This window comes from Panthera tigris, chromosome B4, assembly GCF_018350195.1.
Source record: "Panthera tigris isolate Pti1 chromosome B4, P.tigris_Pti1_mat1.1, whole genome shotgun sequence".
NCBI classification, from domain to species: Eukaryota; Metazoa; Chordata; class Mammalia; order Carnivora; family Felidae; genus Panthera; species Panthera tigris.
In genome coordinates this window covers 55,337,686-55,364,371 of record NC_056666.1, presented here as the reverse complement: position 1 = coordinate 55,364,371, position 26,686 = coordinate 55,337,686, and the positions used below count along the sequence as shown (strand labels likewise).

The window sequence follows — 26,686 nt, the reverse complement described above, 5'->3', positions numbered from 1 at the left end:
CCTAGTAAAATGAGGCCCCCTCGGGGCTGTATTCCTGAGGCCCAGACAGTTCCTCCTAGTAGCCTCTTGATAAATATTGCTGAACAGTTAAATAAATGGTTTAAATGTTCATTTTTAGTGAAAAGAAAGATTGCTTATCTGTGGTAAAAATGTGAAAGATACACCATTTTTCACTTTTTGCTTCTTTTTGAGAATTTTCCTACCAGTCACTTCTGTAATCAGTCTTTTATACCAGGTTTGCAGTAGGTTTCACAGGGCCTCCTTCTCTGAGGACGCCTTACAGCCAGGGTCTGAATTGAAAGAAAGAAGTGTTTGAGTTAGAATGAATCTGTTTGTCTTTACGAGTCTCTGATAATGAAATACTTCTGCAAAAGGAAAGTATTTAGATAACAACATTATTATTGTGGTTTTTATTATTTGATTTTATACACACTATCAAATTTTGGTTGGTTGTCTGGGACAGTGATCTGTATTCCTGCTTCCGACTTACAGCTTTCTAGCAAAGTTGTTAAGCTGGGAAGAATTTTAAAGGTATGACCTACAACTAGCTGCACTGCTAAGTGTGGTAGACACTGGTCGCATGTGGCTGTTGAGCACTTAGTGTGTGTAGTCTGAATTGAGATGTGCTGTGAGTATAAAATACACATTGGATTTTGAAGACTTATTATGAAAAAGAATGTAAATTATCTCATGAGTGTTTTGTATATTGGTAGTATGTTGAAAATGTAATCTTTTGGATATAGTGAACTAAGTACAATATTTTATTAAAATTTATTTTATTTCCTTTTTATTACCTGTGACTTGCTTTATATTTCTATTGAGCAGTGCTAATGTAGAGCTTCTTTAAATTCACTGAGAAAATTCGTGTGTTAGTATATTAATACTTACATAGCCTCTATAAAAGCTTTCTGCACAACACTTTACTGCTTGTTTGCAGTACATTATTTTTTTTTATAATTATGCTTTGATATTTGAACATTTTCTAAGAGGGTTTATGCCTGTTGGGGAGAATGATTTGCAGAGCTTTATGTTAGGGCTCCATGATATAAGCTGAATTCTTTTGCTTAACGGTATTTATCAACTAAGTATTTCCATGCTGACCTCTCACAGAAAGAATTGACCCCTCCTCCTTTATATTCTTCTTGTACTTGTATGTGCTTCTGTCATAGGGCCTGTTACATATTACTGCACTTACTTTTTACATGTCTTTCTTTAATAATGTGAGCCTTTTAAAGTCAGAGACATATTTAGAAAATGTGAATTAACTCACTTCATCTATTCAATAAATATTTATTGAACTTCTGTTTTAGAAGTACATTTTAGAGGGAATAAATCTGTTATGATTCTTAAAATTTCAGCTTACACAGATTTCATGTGTTGAAAAGGACCATATTTCACAAAAGACTACTTAATGGATTTTCTAATACGTCTCTCCTATTTCAGATTGTGAATGAATACCTTACAGTCTTTCAGCATAACCTCTCGGAATTTGACAAAGTCAGTGTAGTAGGCCACTACTCACTTATATTACAATTTTGTCTTTTCAGTTTCTAAGACAATGTATGCCTGCAGTGAATACGCTTTTTTTTTCCTCAATATTGAAAAATCTTTCTATTGCAGGGGTGTAGTACCACTTAAAATGGAGAAAATTCAGGCAACTAAAGGTGTCAAAATACCATAGGTACCCGTGGTGGAACCTCATTACAAATTTAAGATACATTAAATACCAGATAGTTGCTTTTATTAGGTCCAGGACATAGTGAGCAGAGGCATAACCAAATTTTAAACTACTAAAAAAATTACAAAGAGAAGAACATTGTACTCAGAGCAAAAGAACTGATCTAGATAGGTTCATCGCTTAAACTAGTTTTCAAACCTGGGCAAACTGCTTTACCTCTGAACTGCAACTCTTTCTCATTGTGTGGTCATTATAATAGGAACCCTGTCAAATTTATACAGGGCAAGTTAATTTGGGGTACAAATAAGAGATATGAATATGAAATTACTCTATAGGTAGCTATTATGAAAGTGTGTTATGTAAGGTGTGTGCTAACAATGAGCATTTAAAGCTGTAACTTTGAAAAAAATTTTCTTATATTCCTTGTTTTTTAAAAAACATAGCTCTGTTATGCCCGCAATAGGCTAAGCCTTTTCTATTTGTGCTCACATATTCACACTCTCCTGATAGTCCTTATAGCCAACAGATATTTAGAACCTCTGGTTACCTCTGATCTTTGGCTATGCAGTAGGTGAGAGCTTGCAAACTCATATAGGATTGCACCATACACTGACCTCAAAAAAGATCGTTGTTGTAGCTACCAGTTTGTTTAGCTTAACAAGTTGTACAGCAAATCCCTGCATAATATTATGTATTACGTCTGCACACACATACACACATTTATCATATTGCTCATTTTATTATGTGACACTTTGAAAAATTACCACTGGATAAGAAAAGATATAAAAGGTTAGAATCCGTCTGGAGAACTACATTTTTAATGATTTCTGGACTGTTCAGTCTTTTAAATATTGGGTAGAAAATACCACATGAACTGGATGGGCTGCCGATTCCCTACTCGTTGTGGTGTCCTCTCTCTCTATACACTAGATGTCAGTGTTGCCCTGCTATGTCCATGATAGTCGTGTATGGTTATAGATTAGTGTATCAAGGCTACTAGTGATAAAAGGAAATATCCATGTACTCTCTAAAAGGTTAATTAGTCATAAAAGTTATAATTAAATATAGAGTGTGAATATATTTTACAGATTTTTTTCTCCACAGATATTTATCTATTAATATAAAAATTTAAAACCAAACTGAAGTGTACAAATACCAAATCATTATGCTGTATACCTGAAGTCAATATAATGTTATATGTCTATTATACTTAAGTAAAAAGAAAGAAGTAAAAGACTACAGTTTACAAAATAACCCCAGAGCTGAAAAAGACAGTCTTATGTGATATAAAGCAATTATATTTCTTTCAGGAGATATCCGAAGAGATTATAGGGTCACCCATCCCGGAACCTAGACAGCGCTCAAGACTTTTAAGATCTCAGTCAGAAAGCTCTGATGAAGTTACAGAATTGGACCTTTCACATGGGAAAAAAGATGCTTTTGTTTTGGAGGTATTACTGCATTAAATTAATTAAGGTTTTTGGAAGATGAGGTGTACATTTTTTACAATCGGATCCTAAATTGATGTGATTTTGTATTATTACAACTGCTATAAATCCATTTAAAAATGTTATTACAGAAATCACCATTGACTTGAAAATATCAGAACTTGGTAATGTATTTTTTGTTCAACACCAGATACAATAATGCAGGTGGTTCTGGAAAAATTAATGGATGGGTTAAAATAAAATGATGCTAAAATTTAAAAGAGTAATGATAGATATTGGAGCTATTTTTGTAAACTTGAATGAATTTAAATAAGAAATTAAAATGCTGTTCTTTCACTTACTATAATTATTATCTACTTGCTTCATGTGTTATAACATGTTATTATAATTGTATCCTTTTTACATGTAATATGATAAGTACTGTGAATTCTGAGTGTAGTGTTTTCTTACTGAATTCAGAAGGTATAATTGAACTTTGGTTATGAAAATACACTCAGAACTTTCCTGGAGGATAAATGTGACACAGAAGATAGATGGGGCTTCCTCCCTCGCAAATCTGTTCTCTCTGCCCTCCTCTGTAAATGGTTAGCTTTGAAGGATGGTCTTCCTTTGATACTGAAGGAAAGGAAAATAAATGAGGATACACATAAATGTTCTAGAAAGGTGCCAGTTGAGAGAAAAAATCAGATGCCTTTATTTTAGTAAAGCAGGAAGCTGATGGTAGATTGTGTTGGGATGAGTTTGGAAGTTTGAAGAATCTAGAACAATGCCCATGAATGTGATCAGGATGTCAGCCATGGAAGATGCACAAGCCTGAACTAAGGCGAGGGTGTTAATTTGTAAAAAACTCAAACTGTATGGATGTGTGCCTGTTTCTCGTATTTTTCTACAGTCTGAGAATGAAAAAAAAAATGGAGGTTGGTGAAAGAATATGTCAGGCTAAGGAGGTAAAAGTCTCCAGGGTACTGTTTGGAGTAGTGTTACTCCAGGTGTGCTGTGACTGCCTATAGCATCAGCACCATCTGGGGTCTTAGAAGAAATGCAAGTTCTGGGGGCCCACTTCAGACCTGGTAAATGAAAATTTCAAGGTAGGGCCCAAGAATCTTACTCTTCAGGTGATTCTTAGCATTACCTGAAGTTTGATCTGGAGCATTTATTGATCTTTCTGGTCTTGGATCCTGGCTAAGTAGAGAACAAAAGTGCTTTAGATCTGTGCAGAACTGAGAACAGGGTACAGATTCATGAAGTAAGAGAAGGAACAGACAGGACACTGTAGTTGGATCTGGGGTGGAGTGTTTTGGGGAATAGCGGTTTGAGGTATGGCCATGACGGTGGGTCTCTAAAGTAAAGTTTAAAAATGGTTCTTGAAGTTTCAAGGATAATGTGAGGGGACAGTTGAAGTGTGTGAGAGTCAAGACACCCAACATGCAGATGAATGTCAGTCTTTGTTTAGCTGGATATTTTCACTATTAATTATTAACAATGAAATATTGTGATATAAGAGAAATGGGGTTTGGAGTTATTTTTTTAGATGTGCCTTTAAATTTATCCCTATGTAAGTCAATGTTATTTATTTATTTATTTATTTATTAAATTTTTATCCCTATATAATTCAGTTTTATTTTTTTTATCCCTATATAGTTCAATTTTAAAGCAGTTTTGTATTTAAGACGAAAGATCTTGTTTTTTTGAAATTGTTCTTTATTAGCTAATAAAAATAGAAATAATAATTGCTTATGTATCTTTGTAAGCTTTTTGAAACATGCCTCATAAAGGCTTAATAGAAGGCTGTCTTTTTCTTAACTGAATATACTTTATAATGTGAAATATTTTTTTAGAAGTATTTGTAATAATTACTGTGGAGAAATTTACAGATGTCAGAACTTTCTTTTTCAAGTTTTGTATTTTAACTTAGGAAAAAATAGCTCCACTTTTCCTTGATTCTTATATTTTCTATTTAGTAAGTAATAAAAACAATGATTTTTTTCTTTTTTTAAAGTTTGAAATTACTATGTATTTATACTTACATAATAGTTCTAATCTTTATTTTCAGATTGATGACACAGATGCTATGGAAGATGTACATTCTCTGCTTACTGATGTTCCTCCCCCTTCAGGTGAGTGGAAGAAACTTTACTTTCGAGATGAGACTAGTTTTACGTATCAGTATTTTAGTTCATAATTATTACAGTAGTAACTTTATTTTAAAGGTTTTATCAGTGTCACATCCTATCCTGTGCTTTGCTTCTCCAAGGCTAAAAACATACTTTAAAAATATTTATGTTAGAACTTAGGTGAACTAAGGGGGCACCTGGCTAGCTCAGTCAGTAGAGCATGTGACTCTTTTTTTATTAAAAAAATTGTTTTTTTCATTTTGGAGAAAGAGAGCAAGAGTGGGAAAGGGACAGAGAGAGAGAGAGAGAGAGAGAGAGAGAGAGAGAGGAGAGGGAGAAATTCCTAAGGAGGTTACATGCTCAGTGTGGAGCCCCAGAGCCTGACGTGAGGCTCGATCTCATGACTCATGGATCGTGACCTGATCCGAAATCAAGAATCTGACACTCAGCCGACTGAGCCACCCAGGCACGTGGAGCATGTGACTCTTGATACTGGTTTTAAGTTCGAGCCCCCTACTGGGTGTAGAAATTACTTAAAAATAAAATCTTAAAAAGAAAAAACCACAAAAATTTAGGTGAACTGATTTTTAATCCTTTTATGGTCATACATTAAAAAAAAAAAGAAACCAAACTGATAATTTATTGAGATGGTCTAAAGTCTACTGAAGGTATAGTATTTTAGAAAAAAGAATAAATGGATCTTATAGTTAGAATTCCATGTAATAATTGAAAAATGTTACTCTTTAACATAAAAATAGATGAAGCATTATCATATAGTTTAACTATGATTTATTTCAACAGGCTTTTATAGTTGTAATACAGAAATTATGCCTGGTATAAATAATTGGACATCAGAAATACAGGTAAACCTTTCCCTTTCACAATTTTAAACAAATACAATGTATGTGATTTTAGCGAGTTCCTTCTTAATATATGCTTTTTCTTTGACCTCCTTATTGCAATTAAAATGTTAGCCTTTCTTTTTTTTTTTTTTGGATTAGCCCTTTTCATACTAGATTATTTATTATTCATTATTTGGCAGTTTTATCAACTGTTACACTATTTAGTTAAAAATATTAAATGACATGCTATTATATCTCCCCATATTTAGATGTTCACATCAGTAAGAGTAATCCGATTAAGCAGCCTTAACCTGACTAATCAAGCCCTTAATAAGAACTTTAATGATCTCTGTGAAAATTTGCTCAAGGTATGAATCTTTTGACTAACTATATTTTAGTTAAAACTCCTAAGAATTATGAAATTAAAAAAGGAAAGTATATGTGTTGTCTGGAATATCTTACACAGTTGTGGGCCAAATTATTTTCATTTACATACTAGTTTAATCTTAACTCTGTCATCTGGTAAAATGCTAAAGTTGTCCTCTCCATCTTAATATGCCACACTATTGATGACATAAAATTTAAGTTGTTTCATAGTTTTAAGCTTCATATGAATCTATTGTATATACATAAATTTTAAAAAAGCCTTTTTTCCTATATTACTTTTTATGACTTATTGGTTATTATGATTAAATCTTATTGTCTGCTTAAATATTTAAAATAATATTCTTAATGTAAGAATACACAAAACAAGTGGACCAGCTTTGTTTTACTCTTTTAAATGTCCCTTTTGCCATAATGCAGTGTGTGGTGAAAAATCAGTTTTTAAAAATGTTTGAATCAAAAGAAATGATATTGCTAATATTTCCTATTGTGTAGAGCCTGTATTTTAAACTACGGTCTATGATCCCCTGCTGCCTTTGCCATGTAAATTTTACAGTATCTCTGCCTGAAGATGAATTAATACAGGTAATTAAGATTCAAATTATTATTATTTTTTTAAATGTTTAATTATTTAGTTTAAGAAAGAGAGTACAAGCAGGGGAGGGGCAGAGAGAAGGAGACAGAGAGAATCCCAAGCAGGCTCTGTGCAGTCAGCACAGAGTCTGATGCAGGGCTCGAACTCAAAACCATGAGATTGTGACCTGAGCTGAAACCAAGAGTCGGACACTTAAGCGGCTAAACCACCCATGCACCCCAAGTTTCAATTATTATTGAAGAAGAATTCTAGCTTTTATCTGATCTGTTTTAATATTATAAACCTGCCATAAGTGAATAAGTATAAAGGATTTTGCTTTATAATATTTTTAAACATATTAGAAAGAATCAGTCCATGTATGTTTTATTTTTCTGAACTCTAGTAATCCAAAGGTAGAATCCTATGGCTAGCATAGAATGTGTACTTATGTGGGATTTCTCCTGTCCCCATATTTTAGAGAAGGTACTTGAGCTCTTGCAGGAATATCTAGGTTTAGGTACACATGTCAGACTCAGTTGTAGTCTGAATATCTGAATAGTTATTGGCAGTTCTGGTTGAGAGTCTTAACCAGGAAAAGCAAATTAGCCAGTTAGTATAAATTGTTCCATGCTACTGAAGAAGGTTTGTGAGAAACTTATTGTGGCAATGATTAGTTTGCTAATCACGTTGTTTCTGTAATTCTAGGTTACAGTCACAGCAGTTGCAATAACTTTTGACAAAAATCAGGCTTTACAGACCACAAAAACACATGTTGAAAAGTCATTGCAAAGAGGTAAGCCTGTGATGGATGGGAGCATAATTCATGTTTGTCTACATTATAGTTCAGTGAAAAAGGTAGATTAAATAAATGACTTTTTTCTTGAAGAAGAGATATGTCACTTTTTCTATCTTTATAACTTGGTGGATAAGAAGAATGTGACTGACTTGGTATTTTTCACACACGAATAGGTGGTTTGCTGCTATTTATTTCCATAAAGAATGGTGCTGTTTTTTAGGCTTAGGTTATAGTATATTAATTCTGCAGAAATTTTGTGATTTCTGTCCTGGAGTCTTTGGGGAGGTCCTCAAGGCATCTGAGAACCTACTGATGTAGTAAACATCATGTATTCTTCTCAAGAAAGGTTCCCTGGTATCCAGCAGATTCTCAGAGTTGTCCTTTATCCAGTAAAATTTAGGAAGTACCATCCTTAATATATTCCAAAGAAACTCATTATTAAAAACTGCTATGTGTTCTGAAAAAAAGGACAGGGAAATAGTATGCTTTCTAAACTTTAAGGACTTACCTGGCTAAATGAAATATACATGGTTAGTCTAAAATTTTTAAAGGTGATTACATTCTACATGCAAAGCATGAATTAATGTCAAACAGATGTATTAAGCGATTGCGTTCAGATATTTATCAAAGAAGATAGAAAATAACTGTTTTAAGTATCATAGAACTAGTATGGTACAAAAAGTAGAATAATAATTGTGGAGCTATTATTTGTTATTGAGTTCTTATTATTATATGCTAAGAGATTTATACTTAGGAGTTTTTCTAAATCTCACAACAGTCCTAGCAGGGAAGAGAGCATCTCTCAACATTATGCAGGTGAAGGGTTTCTATGGGAGAAACCAAAAAGAAAATAACGAGAATAAATTGGATTGGGGGGAAATATATATTATCCCAGATTCTTAATTAAAAAAAATTAATACTAGATCATTACTAAATAACTAGTGTTTTTCTTGCCTCTCAAGCCTCTACAGATAATGAAGAACTTCTGCAGTTTCCACTGGAGCTCTGTTCAGATTCGCTTCCTTCTCATCCTTTTCCACCAGCTAAAGGTTGGTTAAATGAGGGAAATGCGAACACAAATCCTAGTTTCTTGTTCCTTTTACTTCTTCATTGTAGGCAGTCTTACTTACTCTTGAGATGAAGATTTATTCTTCATTCCCTCATGGTCTGTTTCTTCATGTTCGTACAGGGGAGAGAGTAATATTCCTCTTATTTTAATTTCTCAAGTAATCTCATATAAATTATTAAGGTAATTTTTCATGTGATACTCCATTCTTATACTTCAAATGTATTAAGGTTTTATCTTCAGAAATCTGTATTTCCCTAAGTAACTACTCACACATGATATATTGATACTATCTGGTAAGGTTTTTTTCCAGCAACAATTGAATCTTTTCAAAAATGTTTACATTTTTATGGATAATAAAATACTTATTTTCTTCAGAAAGTGTGTGGAGAGGTTTAGGTGGGGGTAGTATAAGTAAGAAAGGGATGAGCTGTCTTTTGAGTGTCTTGGTTATTATTGAGGAACGTTGTTATGTGCTTAAAAGATACTGCCATATTTTCAAATGCAAAATGATACTTTCTTAATAGCAATACACTACATAGATCTGTACAATCTTTGGAGAAAAATGGGAGGTAGTATTTTCTATTTCTCTTCTGATTTCAGGGCAATTTTTATTATAAGAATTTTCAGAATTACTATACCTTATTTTATAGCATTACATATACAATAAGTGTAGTTTCTGTTTTTTCATAGGTTTTTATTCTGAGAAGTGATGCATTTGTTATTTCAAACAAAATTGGCTTTTCTAATTTTTACATTTTATAATGCAAGAGAAATTTTTAAATGATTTGTACTTATCAGTTATTTCATCTGATACCAATTAGTTATAATAAAGAATAGTATTATATTCACATTGCATATAGAGTCTTTACTAAATCACTAGGCCTGCTTATCTATGTAGATAAATAGATCTTGTCTCATATTTTGAAGATGAAAAGATAAGCTCCTTTCAGATTCTGAACTTTCTAACATGGTAACTGTGGTCCTCTTTTCTTGTTTAAGTTAAAATTCTACTTTAGAACTCCATAGAGAATTTTAGCATAGTTCAACTCCTTGAAAGAATAGAGGGGAAAAATCAAATCCAAAGATAATCTGAGTTCAGATTTATCAATTAAATATAGCTTCCAGAACAAAAAGAACTGTGAAAAATCTTCCTTGTACTGACTAGATACAATTTTTTTTAAAAACACCTATTTGTACAGGAAACTTGTATTTAGCCACAGGGTTAGTTCAAATCACTTTTAGGTGTCATTTTGTTTATCCTTACCCTGCAATGGGTGGGGTGGGGTGGGGTGTGGAGGGGGAACCAAAACCAAAAATGTAATCACAACAAAAAGATTTGATCAATTGGCAATCTATAGGAATATATACTTGTGGATATGGGGTTCCTTTAGCTCAATTTTACATTGTTAGTAGTTACTGATTTCTGAAGAAAATTGGATTTAAATTCTTTAAATTTTTCATATCTATATCGATAACTTGCAGTTTCTGCAGTAGCTTTCAAAGTGTTTTCAAAGGTAATTAAAACTAGTGCTTGTTGGCGTCATGAGTCTATTTTGTACAAATGATACTTTGTAGAATGAGGAAAGAAGAATTTGAGTAGAATAAGTCATATCTGAACAGTACTTAAAACATTGCAGTTCATTTCAGGGAGTGTGGAGAGGGGCCCTAAAGTGGAGTAATAAAGTAGCAAACCTGGGTTCTCTTCTCAGTTCTGTGACTGATCAAGTGTGAGAACTTGGGCCAGTTAACCTCTAATAAGCCAACTAAGCCTCAGTTCCTCATCTGCAAGATGTGAAAGGATTAATATTCTCTCTAGCCTTTAACTCTCATTCCTTGGGTTTCTATAGCAAATGGTTCTTCAATAATTAACATGTTCCTGTTATTAAAAACATAAATCAAAAGCTAATTAATCAAAATCAGAGGCTAATGTTTAATTAAGTTAAATTAAAAATTTCCGAATAGCTTCAAATCTATTAAATCAATAATTTTTAAATTCAACTTCTCCAAACCATGGAGTTTCTTCATAGGTGCTTCATGGCCTTCTAGGAGGCAGGGTGGGCAGGGAGTGAGGGGAGGGGAGGTCTCTGGACCCGCTACCTCTGAACTAGAGCAGCTTCGATTCAGTAATGCTTTTACTTACCGATTTTCTGTATCTGATTTTGTTGTAAGAAAGAGTTTCAAAACGTTTGAAAACCACCGAATCAGATCAATGCTGCCATCATCATCATCTTCATAATGTTTAGTAGCATCACATCTAATACTAACATATATGAAACTTTTATACTAAGTACTTAACTGCAAAAACTATGTGCAAAAACTATGTGTTTTTCCTTGAATATTACATTTTAGAATCATCAGTAACTACTAAAAAGTTTAGTAGTGCCTTTTTGTGAATACTTTTGTAAGTGTCATTTCTGTTGCTTGCTTATTTATTGTCTTTGCTTCCTCAAGTCTTTTCAGGAGGACATCGGTTATACTAAATATACTTGAAGAAGTTATCATAAAGTATTTTGGAAGATTTGAGGATAGGATGGGTTTTGAAAAGGTCTGAAGAGTGGAATAATAGAGTGTAATACATGAATGTAGTAATTGAGCATTGTAACATGAAGGGAAGTTTTAAATAGAGAATAGAAATATCTGGCAAAAGTTAAGCTTCGCAATTTAGAAGTAACAGGCAAGAGAGAGAAAGGTAAAGAGTTCTAGGAATAAAGAAAGAAAGAAAGAAAGAAAGCGAGAGAGAGAGAGAGAGAGAGAGAGAGAGAGAGAGGAGAAAGAAAGAAAGAAAGAAAGAAAGAAAGAAAGAAAGAAAGAAAGAAAGAAAGAAAGAAAAGAAAGAGTGCTAGGAAAAGCCCAAAAAACTTCTTGACTTTCTTATATGCAACCACAAGAGGCTTAAAAGTCGACTACTAATATTGATAAATAAGTAAATATATAGTTTTATGGTTTTTATACTTTTGTTAAGGTCAGTTAGCTAAGCTGATGGAGCTTTTCCCCTTTTTTAAATTCTGAAAACTTTATTAAGCTTCATTTTATTTTAAGTTTAATATTAAGTTTTACTTAATTTAATTTTTCATGTTATTACAGACAGGGCAATTTATTAAAAATCGTTACTTCTTGTCTGTTGACAGAGTAGTTTCAGGAGCTATGCACAGCATATTTATTTATACTTCCATCTTTTAACTTGTAGATAAACCTTTCCTTTTTGTGTTACTGAAAAATGAGTGAATATTATGTGAAGAAAATATGCTTCAAGTATGTGTATCCTAATCTAATTCACCATGTAGAGTAAGCCTGGGCCTGAATTGTCCATCCATGTTCATTTTTGTCCTTTCATATTTTGTTATATTTGGTTTTATTTCTCAGGGTAACAAAATAGTTTGATGTAGGTCTCAAATTTATGCCGGTTTGATTACCTTGCTAGGTGTCTTGATTTTCTGATTTGAAATGTTAAAAGGTGCTGAGCCTGAGTAATTTATTCCAGGAAATTATCATGTGGAGGTCATCAAAATTCTTTGATGAATATTATGAGGAACATAGATGATGTGCCATCAACATAAATTACTTATATTCACATGAGGTTGTATTATGAGAAAAAGGATGGCAAATTTTTTATACCACTCTCATAATGTTTTTTCTTCATCATTAGTATCTATACTTTAGTTTTCTAAATATTTACTTTTACACTCTGAAATGGCTTTAAGAGACCATTTTATTTATATATATATATATATACACACACATACACACACACATATATACATATATATGTGTATATATATATGTATATATGTATATAAATTAGTCTATATATTTATATATAAATGAATTTATATATAAAGGGATAGAACAAATACAGTAACAATGGGGAATCTGAGTGAAAGTAATCTGGGTAAAAATTTAAAAAATCAGTAGGATTTTTCTTACAGACTGTAGAAAATCTAAAAAATTTTATGCATATACTTTTTATAAAAGGTTAGCAAATTATTTTTGATATATGTCTAAAGCCCTAAATCTCAATATATTAGGTACCATACTGTGGTCCTTAAGATCTCAGACAAATGTATGTGAATCATATGCCACTATAAATATATCTCAAATACTTTATAGGTTTATAATAAGATAATAGTTTTCATTAAAATTATGAGCGTTTAAGGCTTTTAAAAGGTTAGGTAAATTTAGTTTTTTATGTACTGTCAGATGAAACTGTATAGAAGAAAAGTCTTTTGTACCTAACTTGATCCTGATTTCATTTTGCTTTGTGCTGGGAGGATAGCTTCATGTTCAGTGGCATAAGCTGTAGGCTGGCAGGAGAGTACTCTTTGCATTAAGCAGCTGCTGATTAATGTGACGAGCGAGGTCAAATTCTGGATTTCGGTATTAAAAAAAACAAGTTGGTTTATACCCTCAATACATTGTACTCCATAATTAGATATTCACATTTGAAGTTTTTTAATGTTTATTTTTATTGAGGCTATAAGGGTTATTCTTTGTTAAGACAAATTTGATTTTAGAAGATAGTTTAATTTTTTAAATTAAATGACTTGCCTCACATTACTTTAAACTAGCCATTTGAAATATAACCCTATAGGGGCGCCTGGGTGGCTCAGTCGGTTAAGCGTCCGACTTCGGCTCAGGTCATGATCTCGCGGTCCGTGAGTTTGAGCCCCGCGTCAGGCTCTGTGCTGACAGCTTAGAGCCTGAAGCCTGTTTCAGATTCTGCGTCTCCCTCTCTCTGACCCTCCCCCGTCCATGCTCTGTCTCTCTCTGTCTCAAAAATAAATAAACGTTAAAAAAAAAATAAAAAATTAAAAAAAAAAAAAAAAAGAAATATAACCCTATAAAAACTACAAAGTTAGCTTTTATTTTATCCTGCCAACTAATGGTTCTAAATTCTTACAACTACTACATAGTTCTTTACACTAACTAAAAATATCTTTATGTATTAACAATTCATTGCATGTCTGTTTTTTCTTTCTTTTTAAAATCTATTTTGTCACTACAACCAAATGGTAGCAACAGTACCAAACACTGAAGTTCTCCATGTTGTTGATGGCCCCAACCATCAGTGGGAGGTCCTGAAAGGAGAGAGATGCTGAGGGGAAGGAGATTGAGAGGAAAAGAGAAACTGCAGAGTGGAAAATATATGAGAAACTCATCCCAGATATGGGAAAGAAGGAAGGAAAGAGAATTGGTGGAGAAGTAGGGATAAGGAATCTTTGCTTCTTCAAGGCAGCTTGAGTTCAATGAAATCCAGAGTTTGCGGAAGAGGGAGTAAACAGCAAAGAAAATGGAACTGGGTTACTGGGTTATTTAGAAGAGAAGATAGAAAGGGTGGGACGGAGGGGAGAAGTGAATGCCTGGAAACAGGCAGGAAAACAGAAAATGGGCATTAAAGAAGACAGGTTGTTTAGGCTGTTGTACTCCTTTAATTGTACAAGGTGGAAGCTTTAATGATCCTAATAGAGAAGCTAATTGTCTTTGTCATCTAATGTACATATTATGATAGTAGTCGAGTTTTTCCCATAGTGGACTCTCCAAATTGAAGCTATTTATATTTTTCTCTGTGCTTTAAATATCTTTTAGCTATAATATGGCAATTTCATTATCAATCCACCAGTATTTGAATATCATTATGGACAAGGTTTCTACTGAATGTTTATACACATAATTTGTCTTATTTAACTCAGTCATTAAGCCAGATTTTATAGTTATAGGATATAGCTAATCAGTATATTATAGAGTGACAGAAATGCTGAAAGAGACATAAAGTGAAATTTTGATCATAATAACTTAAAACTAAGAATGTTTAAATAGCTAAATAAAGCAGACATTTTTAAAGACTTCAGATTGCATATGAATTTTTTTAAGTGGGCTCCATGCCCATCATGGGGCTTGAATTTACAAACCCTGAGATTAAGACTTGCTTGCTCTACTGACTGAGCCAGCCAGGCATTCCAGATTGCATATTTTTTAATCTGCCAGAGAATCCTTAAGATGACCAGATAAGATTATCTCAAGTATTTTTTAATTATTCAAAGCAAAGATGATTTGTAGATTCTAATGTGAATAAGTTGTCAGAAGAGTTATTGATCATTGTAGAGCTTTATCATCGCCAGCTGATACCTTTGTCCTTGGTTATGACAAGTTATTTAGGAGAATGGAAGAAGTCTCAAACTTCAGAAGCATTGGAGCATGTATAATTGAGGGAGGAAGAGTCCTTGCCACATTATTTTCTGTTTGTCATCAATATGCTCATTTTCACTCAACTGCTTTTAACCTAGGTTAGTCTCCCGCCCCACACTGATAGGGCTTGTTAAATACAATTGTAGTGTACTAAGAGAATAATAAAACTTTATTTTCTATTTGTCTTGCTGACTTTCTAGGATTGTTCATTGGGGGGGGGGGTGGATAACAGGGTTATCACTTACTGGTGACTTTTTAATGAAGCAAAATAATCGTTTTTTTGTATCCAGTGGAAAAGGAAATTGTAAGAGAAGTGGGCTACTGTGTGGCTTCGTTGAGACTTTCTGCAGCTAGAATGGGGATACCTAACATAAGAAGTGTTTGTCTCAAACTCTTTCACATGTGGAGCAGAGACTTTCACGTGTAGACAAATATACCAATGGCTGGCAATGGGCATTAGCTACTCAACAAATCTCAAAGATTTTAATAAGATTTCTACTCCTGAATGTGAAATATGTTCTCTCTCTCTCTCTCTCTCTCTTTTTTTTTTTTTAAGTATTGGCTTAGAGATTGCATATGTGTTTATTTCTTTTTCACCAGAATTGCTAGTTTGCCAGTGACCCAGATAACTAATATCTGTAGTACCTTCTCTTTTGAAAAGCCTATTACCTTGCAAGCCAAACTATAATTAGAGGAGCAGAGTGACTGAGAATCTGAGGTCCTTAGATAACTGAGGTGTGCAAACGTCTGAGGTGCTGATCACCTGTTCCCTGGACCACCTCATCTTGGGCCTTTTTTCTGTGAGAAAAATTAAGATCTTGGCAAGCATGTTGGGTGAACCTGCTGTCCTGAAGTGAGATAAAAAATCATCTCCCTTAACCTTTCCCTTAAGAATATCTGCAATTTAAAAACTTTTTTTTTTCTTAAATTTTAATTCAATACATACATATATGAAGGCAGGGAATAGACGTTTTCCCTTGCTCTTTCCCCCACCCCCTTCTCCACCCTTTGTAAAAATTTTTTGGGAAAAGTAATAAATGTACACGGTGAAACATTCAAATCTTATGAAAAAATCAAATAGTCCAAAATCTAGCTCCCCCTTCTCCATTCATTTACCTTTTCACGAGGCAACTACTCTTAATCAGATTTATTGTCTGTCTTGCAAAGATATACTATTTATCCTTTAAAAAAAACAAATATTTTACAGATGAATGTGTACCTTTGGTTCTTTTTTTTAAAATTTATATTTAGAGCTGGTAACAGATACTTTCTACATGCTCTTTTGGTGGACATTTGTTATTAAATTACATGTAGTTGCTACTCACTGGGGAGTTTCCTATTACCCAGATAATACTGAGTTATAGAAGATAATTTCATGTTAATAATTTTCACATTTTTTTAAAGCTTTGACCCCTGTTCCCTCATTTTAAAAGCTTTCACAGAATTCCTAAGGCCAAGTATATTTTCTGTAAGTCTCTGCCCCACAAGTCTGTACTACGTAGGACATAGGAGAGCCCCGGGAGCCACCTGGGATATGGAGGCTGAGGGTGGGCATTTGCTGTCCCACCTTCTGCACCGTGTCTGTTTCAGTGCTGAACTAGCTGTCCCTGGAGATGTGATAGGCCTCTGAGTGTCTGTTCTGTTGTAGTCTCCTTCCTGTGGGTTCCATCTCCTCCTGGACTTCCAAAGCTCCTCAGGATCCTGAATCAGGGAGGACTCTTCCTGTCTAGATCTATGGTCTTGAGGGCATGATGGTCAGGGGCACACCCACAGCATGGTACCTCACAGTCATTTTGTCGACCCTACTTAGCCCATTTATTCAACAGCTCTGTATTGTAAGAGGAATGTCAGCCACTCTACACTTTGCAGTATTAACTGGTGGTCACTTGCCGTATAAAAATGGGGAGAGGGAGTATGCATACTTCCATGCACCCAATTAGCAAGAACCTGTCCAAACCTTCTTTGGTATAAGGTTTAACTTCGTTAATTTAAGAATATTACCAAAAGATTAATACATTAAGCAGAGATAAAAATATGTATTTACTTAATTTATAATTAAAAAAAAAAAAACTGGATGACTCGAATTATTCTCAGAAGTTTTTGTAGTGCTGTTTAAATTTGTACAATACTTTAAATAGCTATAATAAAAATATGAAATATTAGGGAAAATTCTGGATGCTCCTTTTGTGAGGTTCCTGGAAAGGGAGTGATTCTAGTTTGGGACCCTAGTCATGTCTGTGGAGAGTACTTTTTGGTTCCACAACGTCTTAATGCCACCAGAGGGAACTGTTGACAGTGAAGTCCTTGAATGAAGGGGATTGTGGTAGTGAGGGGGAAGGTTATGGCCAGTAAGCAGCTTGTGTTTATCTGTGAGACACAGGTCATTGCCTTGTCTGTAATTTGTAATCTTATTGACCCTTCCCACTCCCCATTTTCCCTTCCAAGTTTCATTTCAGGTTTTCTTTAATTTCTCTGCTCAGTTTTCTCATCCTGCTTTCATCCTACTAACATTTGTTACTATGTTTATATTTTCTCATGTCTATAATGTTTCTGAAACTCTTCTTGTGTTACAGTAACAGTCTTCCTTGACATGCTATTTATTAACTGAGCCAGTTTTCATATATCAGTAGAAACTGCACTTAAACCCTGAATTCTTCTATTTGGTTTGCTTTTATAATGAAGCCATAAAGATTTCCTCCTATTCATCTGGCTTATAGATGGTATTGACAAACAGCAAAGAAGAGATACTGGCTTGTACTTAGCATCCGAGCTAATGTTGTTCATATTGTCTTATTAGAACACCTGGAGAGTGCAAGTTCTAACTCAGGTATACCAGCTGCACAGAGAGGTGAGTTTGTCTAATTAAGCAAATAGTCACCAAAGGTGTGAAATTCTAGTGTGGTGGTGCATAAACATACAGACATTGAAGAAATGCACTGGACAGTGGAATAAACACCAAAATGTGGCATTATTGTAGTTAGAATGTGTCGTTAAAAATATTAATTAACCTAATATTTAAGTTTTTAGCATCTTAATAGTTTCCCTGTTTCTCAAAATAAAATTTTAGCTCTTTGACATTCTTTTTAGCTTAGTAGTAGTAAAAGCTATTTTATTTAAAAAGGAGAACTTGTTAGACTCGCATCTGCCTCCCCACTCAATGTTGTCAGAAGCTTGTTACCAAAATCAGACGTGAAAACAGAATATTGACCACAATAACCCTTTGGCCTTTCTGTTACTGATGGTAGAAAGAATGTGTTTTAATAAAAGATAAGTCAACCAGTGATTTTTTTTTTTCATGTGTTCTTCAGCATTTGATTTTCATTATTTTTGTTTTAGGGTAAAAATAAGGAATTAAAGTCCTAAAATATAGACAGTTAAAACCTTGTAAAGAAAAAGAATGGGAAATAACATTAGTCAAAGCGGTATATGGTCCTTGCAGTGATATTTTGGTAAGACCTTGCTTCCATTGCCCCTAAGAGACCACCACCCAACTATGACATCACCAAAAATGCTCAGCCAGCTAATTAAGAACTTGGTTTTGGACAAATCAGTGTCTAAAGCTTGACTCTTTACTATCTCTCATATCTGACTTGAAAAGGACCATTCTTTTTCTAAGTTACAGTTAAATTACATCATCGGAAGGAGTGTTATGACGAGTAAGAGACGTCATCCATATTTTTTCTTTGTTTTTTCTTTTGTTTTCTGTCTGTGTTTTCAGCAACGTCAGTTGATTACAGTTCCTTTGCAGACAGATGCAGCAGCTGGATAGAGCTCATTAAACTGAAAGCTCAGACCATAAGGCGCGGATCAATTAAGACAAGTAGGCGGATGTTTCTACCACATTATGATCTGAGAAGCATATCCCTGATTTCCCAGTGGTGAAGGCTAGACCTTTCTACCCTGTAATAACATTGCCGATCAATCATGTATTGGAGTGTGAAAGCTGCAGACTCTAATGGTCACTTAGCAAAAGTTATTGAAGGGCCTTTAGATTTGTTCATTTTAACTGTAGAATTATGTTTTAAAAATTTTACTTTTTGTGAAGGTATTCTTAGAAGTGTATAGATATTATATCCTTCTAATGGAAGGAAATTATGAGCTCTCTTATAGAAGAGATACTCTTTGAGGACCCTAGCTACTATGTAGTATATGGCATCTGTTAGTTTCCTAAGAGTGATAAAGAGGGCTAAAAGAATGAGGTATTTCTGGATAGAAAGTAGTAAACTCTTCTCTCACTGCTAGAATCAGGATCGTTACTTACGTGTTCTTTATACTCCATGTGTTTTGATAGACTTTGAGGTAAACATATTTGAGTGAAAGAATTTATAGTACATTAAGAGAGAACGAATGATGTTTTAGAGGAAAGATCACAGGATATGGAACCAGACAGATCTGGTTTGGGATCCTAGAAGTGTCATTTTAATAGCTGTGTGACCTTGGGCAAGTTATGTAATTTCTCTGAGCCTCAGTTTGCTCATGTGTAAAATGGGGATAATATCTATGTTGCTGGGTTGTAAGGATTAGATAATACATATGCATGTGTGGCTTATAGTAGTTACTTGATAAGTGCTAGCTATTATTATTTGCTATTTTATAAACAGTTAACTTTTAGATAGCCAAGGTCATTTGTTTTTAAAATTATGAGTTTGATCAAAAAGGTTTGGAGAAGAAACCCATTACAACTTGTTAACATAAGGTTTATCTACAAGTTGACAGTGATGAAGTTGTCTGAAACAGATGGAAAAACTGCACTGGGAAATATAACAACTTTCACACTCTCTTTGTAATAATTTGTTCCTACAGCAGATAATTTTTAATGCTCTCCTGCTTTTTCTTTTTCCTCACTTTATAACGATCATTGTGTGTTGTCATAGCTATACCGCATCAGCATTTTCTTTTGCAGGAATGCCATTTTTCTTCCAAAAGAATTCCATTTCAGCATTTCCTCTCACGTTTTTCTTTCTCTCTTTAATTGCATGCAGTGCATGATAATTTCTTTACTCTCATGACATGGCTTACCCTCACAGACAGCTGAATGTTGTCACCACTTTTTTGGAAACCTTAGGGAATAATTGAGTTACCAACATCTGATCTTGAGGTTTTGTTTTCTTTCTCCAAATTTAGCTGTCACCGTTGAAAAAGCAAGTCCGATGGGTGAAGGAAATTTCCGGAACCGTTCTGCTCCACCTTGTGCAAATTCTACGGTTGGGGTTGTTAAGATGACACCTCTTTCTTTCATTCCTGGAGCAAAAATAACTAAATATCTTGGGATAATTAACATGTTTTTTATCCGGGAAACCACTTCTCTTCGTGAGGTAGGTAATTTTATAACGTTGTTTTTGTACATTTTCTGATTGAAGACATTAGTATCAAAATCAAACGAATTTCAGGTTGTTATTTTTTGCCAAAGTATAGACACATGCACACACACACACACACACACACACGCACATGTACCTTTTCTTTTCTTTTTTTTCTTTTTTTCAGTAATTTGTCTGGATTAATTCTAGATTAGATTTACCAAATTTCATATAGCACCGAGTATTAGCACAAGAATTGTGTTGGGTTTAATTTCATTTATTTTTAGAGATTCCAGATCCTTATCATAAGTAAAACAAGTAAATTGATCCATGTTGGATTAGAGATTTAAAATAGCCTGAAAGAACAGTTCAGTTTTTTCAAGTAGTTATTTGCCTGCTATTATTTAAATAGCAGTTTTCATGGTTTTACATTTAGAAACTGTAGGGGACTATATTATAGATAGATGTCTGTGGATAGTTTATGTCTGTTTTTTTTCTCCCCCTGAAAAAGAATGTGGCTGCTCATTTTATTGCCCCCTCCAGAAGTATATGAGGATGCCATTTATTCAAATTCTTACCCCACAGTGGGTAACAGTAATTATAATGTTTTGATGTGGTCACATTTAAGAATCAGAGTCAGTCTATTATATCTTTCATTACATAGGAATTTAAACTCAAGGAAAAATTGTATTTACATTGTGTCTTACTAGAGCAAAGTAATATTGTGAATAGGGACAATTTTAAATTATTGAGGTATGAAACTTAATAAACTCTTCAGCACTTTGTTTTTTTTAAAGTCTATGCATTATAAAGATGCCTTAACTATGCTTTTTTTCCCATTGTGTCATCATCAGTGTTTTTGTACTTCCTTAGAAATAATAACCCTTATACTATTTTTTTTTTTTTTTAATTTGAGAGAGAGAGAGAGAGAGAGAGAGAGCCTGAGCCAGTGAGAGGGGCAGAAAGAGAGGGAGAAAGAGAATCTTAAGCAGGCTCAATGAACGCTCAGCACAGAGCCCAGTGCTCTGCTCAATCCCATGACCCTGGTATCATGATCTAAGCTGGACCCTCAATCGACTGAGCCACCCAGGCACCCTGCCCTCATGCTGGGTTTTTTTTTTTTTTTCCAATGGGGAGGCTGCTATTTAAAAACAAAATTTTTTTTTTTAACGTTTATTTATTTTTGAGAGACAGAAAGAGAGCAGGGGAGGGGCAGAGAGAGAGAGGGACACACAGAATCCTAAGCAGGTTCCAGGCTCTGAGCTGTCAGCATAGAGCCTGATGCGGGACTTGAACCCACAGACAGTGAGATCATGACCTGAGCCGAAGTCGGATGCTTAACTGACTGAGCCACTCAGGCGCCCCTATCATGATGTTTTTAATATCGTACTCACCATTCTGCACCTGGCACAGTGTCTGGCAGAGAATAGACATAAATATTTTTCTGTAAATGAGGGCATGACTTCTGACAGATTAATTAGATAGATGTTTTCTTTATGATAAATTAGGAAATCATATTCCATTGTGTTGAGATAGAAAAGATGCTATCTTAATATATTCTCAAAAACCTTTTAATATAGAATTAAAATAGGTGACGCTTTTAGGTCCATTTAAATTTGACAAAGAAAGTTGGGTGTGAGAAGCTGGTATGGATGGGTAAATTAACTTTCCAGTTGTTCTTAATAGCGCGTACTTATTGCACTATGTTAATCCATAAAATTTTGTTTCCTAAGTGCTTTCTCTATTGCTTGAGAGCCACGCCCCAAAATGTTGCCTCACAGTGGATTTCTCTTCAACAGAGATTTGTAATATTAACTGTATGGCATAATATCCCAAATTTATTTGTTACTTGATAAGTTATTTGCTTACAATTATATAATCTTTTAAGAATTACCCTCTGTAGTCCCTGTTACTCTGCCATCAGAATTTCTAGATTTAAAAGGCAGGAAGGAAACAGATATAAGTGAAAGAAAAAATGTCCTGAGCTATGATGAATTGGAAGTAGGCTGAAATGCCTCAGTTTCTCAGTTACAAAGAGAGCTGCCTTTACAAAACTACTGCTTTTTAGAAAGGTGTGATCTGGTCAAATGTTTTTTCTAACAGTGCATTAAATTTTGCCATTCACTTCCAGTGTAAAGTTTGAAATTTCTTCCTAGACTGTAAATAACCTCCAGTAGAATTCATAGAAAGCTGAGGTTGAACAGCATTTTAAGCTCTCAGCTAGACTTTGGTTTCTGTTTTGTTTTCGAACACTGAAAACATTCTCCAAACTACTGGATTTCATTCCCTGACAAATATGTATGGAAAACTCAGTATGTGCACATACTGAGTTGTGAGCAGAACAGATGACAGTTTCTGACCTGATGGAATTTACAGTCTGGTAGAACTGGAGCATGGTGGACATTAAACAAATAATCATGTAACTTATGTATAATTACTAGTGATGTTAAGTAATATAAAGAAATACAACAAAGGCTATCAGAGGAAATAACAGGGAAACTTAATTTAGATCTGATAGTCAGGGAAGGTTTCTCTGAGACAGTTACGTATAAACAGGGACCTGAGGAATTAAGAGTTATTCTGGTGGAAAACTGGGGAGGAGCCTTCAGGAACAGCATGTACAATGACCCCGAGGAAGGAAAAGTGCTTGACACCTATGGAAAACTGATAAAAAGGCAAGTGTGCCTGGAACATGCTTCAGGATGGGGGATACGGATAGCAGAGAAGTTTTATTATGTATATTTGCCATTAATTTGTGTGAATGATAGGAACGATTTGATGGAGATGTTGAAGATGGAGAAACAATTTGAATTCTTGCTCTGCCATTTTTTTTTTTTTTATTAGCTATGTGGTCATAGCTAGTCAGGGCCACAGCTTTGATTTCATCATCTGTAAAGTGAGGGTACTAATCCCCATCACAGCCATGTGTGCAGTAAAGGTTTGTTCATTCATGCAACAGATCCCTGTTATGAGGAAAATAAAAATGATCATCTATTATATTAAGATCATTTAAGATGTTTTAATATATATTATTTGGCATTTTATATACATTCATGTCCACGTATATAGTTTGATTTTTTGCATATTATTATTTAGGAAGGAGGAGTCAGTGGTTTTCTCCATGCTTTCATTGCTGAAGTGTTTGCAATGGTGAGAGCTCATGTCGCTGCATTAGGAGGGAATGCTGTTGTCTCCTACATAATGAAGCAGTGTGTCTTCATGGAGAACCCAAATAAAAACCAGGTGAGATGTAGCTGGAAACATCCAGTGAGGGAACCTGAGGATTTCCCCTGTGGCTTTCCCATCCTCCCATTCATCTCCCAACCAAAGGGCATTGCTCTTCAGAGCTTTTGGATTCTAGATGTTTAAAGCATGTTTTAATAACTATATTAGTAACCATGGTCATACATAAATCACATACTGTTTTCACATCCCAGATCTTCTTAAATATCTCTGGAAGTTTTGCTCCTAAGTTACTGTGAAAGCCACCTCTAGTTTGGACTATGAACTGTCCAGTTCTAACTGCCATACTAGTGAAGAGTACATCCCGATGGGGCCACACTCTTTATCTATTTCTGTAATAACATCAGAGTTTGTTTGTTTATTTGTTTTTAAAGTAGGTTCTATTGACCCTAGATCAAGAGTCACATGCTCTACCCACTGAGCTAGCCAGGTGCTCCTGTTGATGTATCTCTAATAAATAATTCTGTTAGTGGGAGCAAAAGACTGTTACTTAGGATCAGTTTTAGAATAAATTTATCAGTATTGTTCCTTTAAAAAACTTATTAATTTTTTTTTGGTTTTTTTTTTCAGTTTTCTTGTGAGTTGCCTTCTTTTCATTTGCTCATTTCTCTATTGGGTTGTCTGTCTTTTCTCTAGTGACTTCAAAGCCTGTGCTTTTCAGCTATGCAACACTGCCCCTAATATAACAGAAAATTATAAGCATATTATTGAGTTGGTGATTAAACATGTCCTGTTGTTTGTCTAGGCACAGTGTCTTATAAATGTAAGTGGTGATGCAGTGGTTTTTGTTCGTGAATCCGAGTTAGAAGTGGTATCAATCCAGCAGCCTACCGCCAACTGCCAGCCATCATGTACTGGAGGAGAAGTTACCACCTGAAGTAAATTAGAAAGAGTTCAACTAAATGAAATTCATCTGTCTCCATTGTTTTGTCTTTAATTATCTTACTGGACTTTTAAAAGTGAACTTAATTTCAGATCATTAAGAGAGAATTGGTACATTTTGAGTAGATTTGATTTGTCTCTAATCTCTTGGAGGCATGAGAATTTTTAAACCATGGTGTTTTGTTTGCCAAGCCACGCCCCATGAAATCTTGACCCTTCACTAAGTTCAGATAGATTTCTCAGAGAACTGTAGCAGAAATGGAAGCTGTCTGTAATTTATGTTGACTTTAATAAAATCATACTTTGAAACACAAAATGGTGAGATTATCAAGAAATTATAATAACTACGCTGGTGTAATTGAGAGAAATGAAGCAAGAAATTTACAAATTGTTAATGAATAAATAATATGATTTGAGGAATGTGTGGGAAAATGGAGAAAAGTTTTGAGAAATCTATGTGTGTTTCTTAATGCGTTTTATTTTGATAACTGAGTTTGGAATTTGGTAACAACTGAAGGGGAAGAGTGCTTCAGCCATCTTTTAAAAAGTTAAAATTACTGTAACTTGGATCCATATTGTGTCCTAACTGCTGTAAAAGAAAATGTAATTTATTAGAACGAGTGTCCTTCCATTGAAAGTTTTAATAATGTTTGTAAGGAGGGAGGAAGAAATTAACTACATAACTTTATAACTGGCCAAATTTTGTTAGTGTTTTTGTTAGTGTTTAATTTGTCTAGAAGAGGCTTGGCTTCAACTGGGAAGAAAAAGGTCAGTGAGTTTTGTTGAAGTAGTTAAAATATAATTGACCTAGTAGGAGTATAAAATTATTTTTAATAGAATCATACTGCACTCCTACCAAATAAACAGAACTATATCTTAGGCATTTTTGATGGTAAGTTAGATTGTATTTGGCATAGAATTTGGAGATGTAACTTGAATGTAAATATGCTGCAGAGTGTTGAATGTATACGTAGAAACACCTTTTCTGTCAATGCCAAATACCTAGTGCAAATGAACCTTAAAAAGTACATTCCTCCTTTGCACAATAAAATTTCTGTATAAAACTCATGATTTCGCTCTTTCAGGATAACAAACTACCCTAAAAATTAGGAATCAATTCCTTGTTATCACAGGTGTCAATATTTTTCTGTATTTTGTTTATAATTTTATTTTTTAAATAAAAAGTTTATAAACTGGAATATCCCCTATGTCTCTGCTTGCCTCCCTTGTGCAGTACTGCCAGTAGTCTGAAACCCCTTCCCACCCGATGGTCTCCATTCCTCCCTTCAGTCAGCAAACATCTGTTGTGCATCTGCTGGGACTGTGGCATTTTCATGGTCTTTGGTTGGTAGGTATTCACATTCAACATCTGTTTGTTGAATGCTTGTTAGATCCCAGAGCACAGTTTTAGGCAGTCACCAAAGCACACCTAAGTTCTTACGATCATGGAGCTTATCTTCCATGGCTACACAAGTGAGTAATTTGTAAACTGTGCTATATGGTACTATAGCAATTGCTAATGTTTACTGAATGCTTTCTTTGTGCCAGGCAGCGTCACAAATAGATTTTTGTATTAACCCTCGTAATATTTACAGAAACCCTATGAGGTAGATGTAGATACTGTAGTGAAGCCCCATTTTGTGGTTGAGGAAGCCGAGTAGAGAGTTTGATTTGCCCAAAGACACAATAAATAGTAGAGCCAAGATTCAAGCACAGGCAATCTGGCTCTGAAACTTACACTATTAAGTGAGAAAAATGTGTGTAGCTTGAGATGGAGGCAGCTTCCCAAAGGGAATGATATTTAAACTCAGTCTGGAAAAATGTGCAGTTCACTGGAATTGACTATTTGTTCATGGTTTTATCCATCCATCCATTCATCCAACAGCTGTTATGTGATTGCTTAATATGTTTTAGAGTCCTTTCTAGGCAGAGGAATAATAATATCACTAATTGAGTATCTATTTTGTGCCATGTCCTATGCATAGAGATACATTATTACTAATTCTTAAAATAAAACTGACTATGTGGCATTATCTCCTTTGTAAACATAAAACTGACTGGGTGGCATTATCAGGCCTGGCTGATTTCTAGAAAACCTGGAGTTTCCTTAACTACTCAGGCTTAACCCTCTGTCTGCTCACATGGGCCATTTGCTCCTGTGCTCCACCTCTGA

General features: G+C 34.4%; 1 protein-coding gene across 10 annotated transcripts in view; it reads left to right on the top strand.

The window, feature by feature from the left end:
- The window catches only part of C2CD5 (C2 calcium dependent domain containing 5), a 100,163-nt gene extending 74,451 nt beyond the window's left edge, over positions 1-25,712 (top strand). For 6 of the 10 annotated variants that reach the window (XM_042991931.1, XM_042991939.1, XM_042991932.1 and 3 more), the window contains 12 exons: positions 2,989-3,129; positions 5,180-5,243; positions 6,042-6,103; positions 6,352-6,450; positions 6,962-7,051; positions 7,746-7,833; positions 8,799-8,885; positions 17,886-17,936; positions 18,807-18,908; positions 20,213-20,403; positions 23,485-23,631; positions 24,377-25,712. In XM_042991931.1, coding sequence (XP_042847865.1) covers positions 2,989-3,129; positions 5,180-5,243; positions 6,042-6,103; positions 6,352-6,450; positions 6,962-7,051; positions 7,746-7,833; positions 8,799-8,885; positions 17,886-17,936; positions 18,807-18,908; positions 20,213-20,403; positions 23,485-23,631; positions 24,377-24,508 — 1,254 coding nt within the window. In that variant the 3' untranslated portion in view covers positions 24,509-25,712. The remainder of the gene's footprint in view (positions 1-2,988; positions 3,130-5,179; positions 5,244-6,041; positions 6,104-6,351; positions 6,451-6,961; positions 7,052-7,745; positions 7,834-8,798; positions 8,886-17,885; positions 17,937-18,806; positions 18,909-20,212; positions 20,404-23,484; positions 23,632-24,376) is intronic. The other 4 variants (XM_042991937.1, XM_042991938.1, XM_042991940.1 and 1 more) reach the window with 2 other exon arrangements.
- Positions 25,713-26,686: the final 974 nt, after the last annotated feature.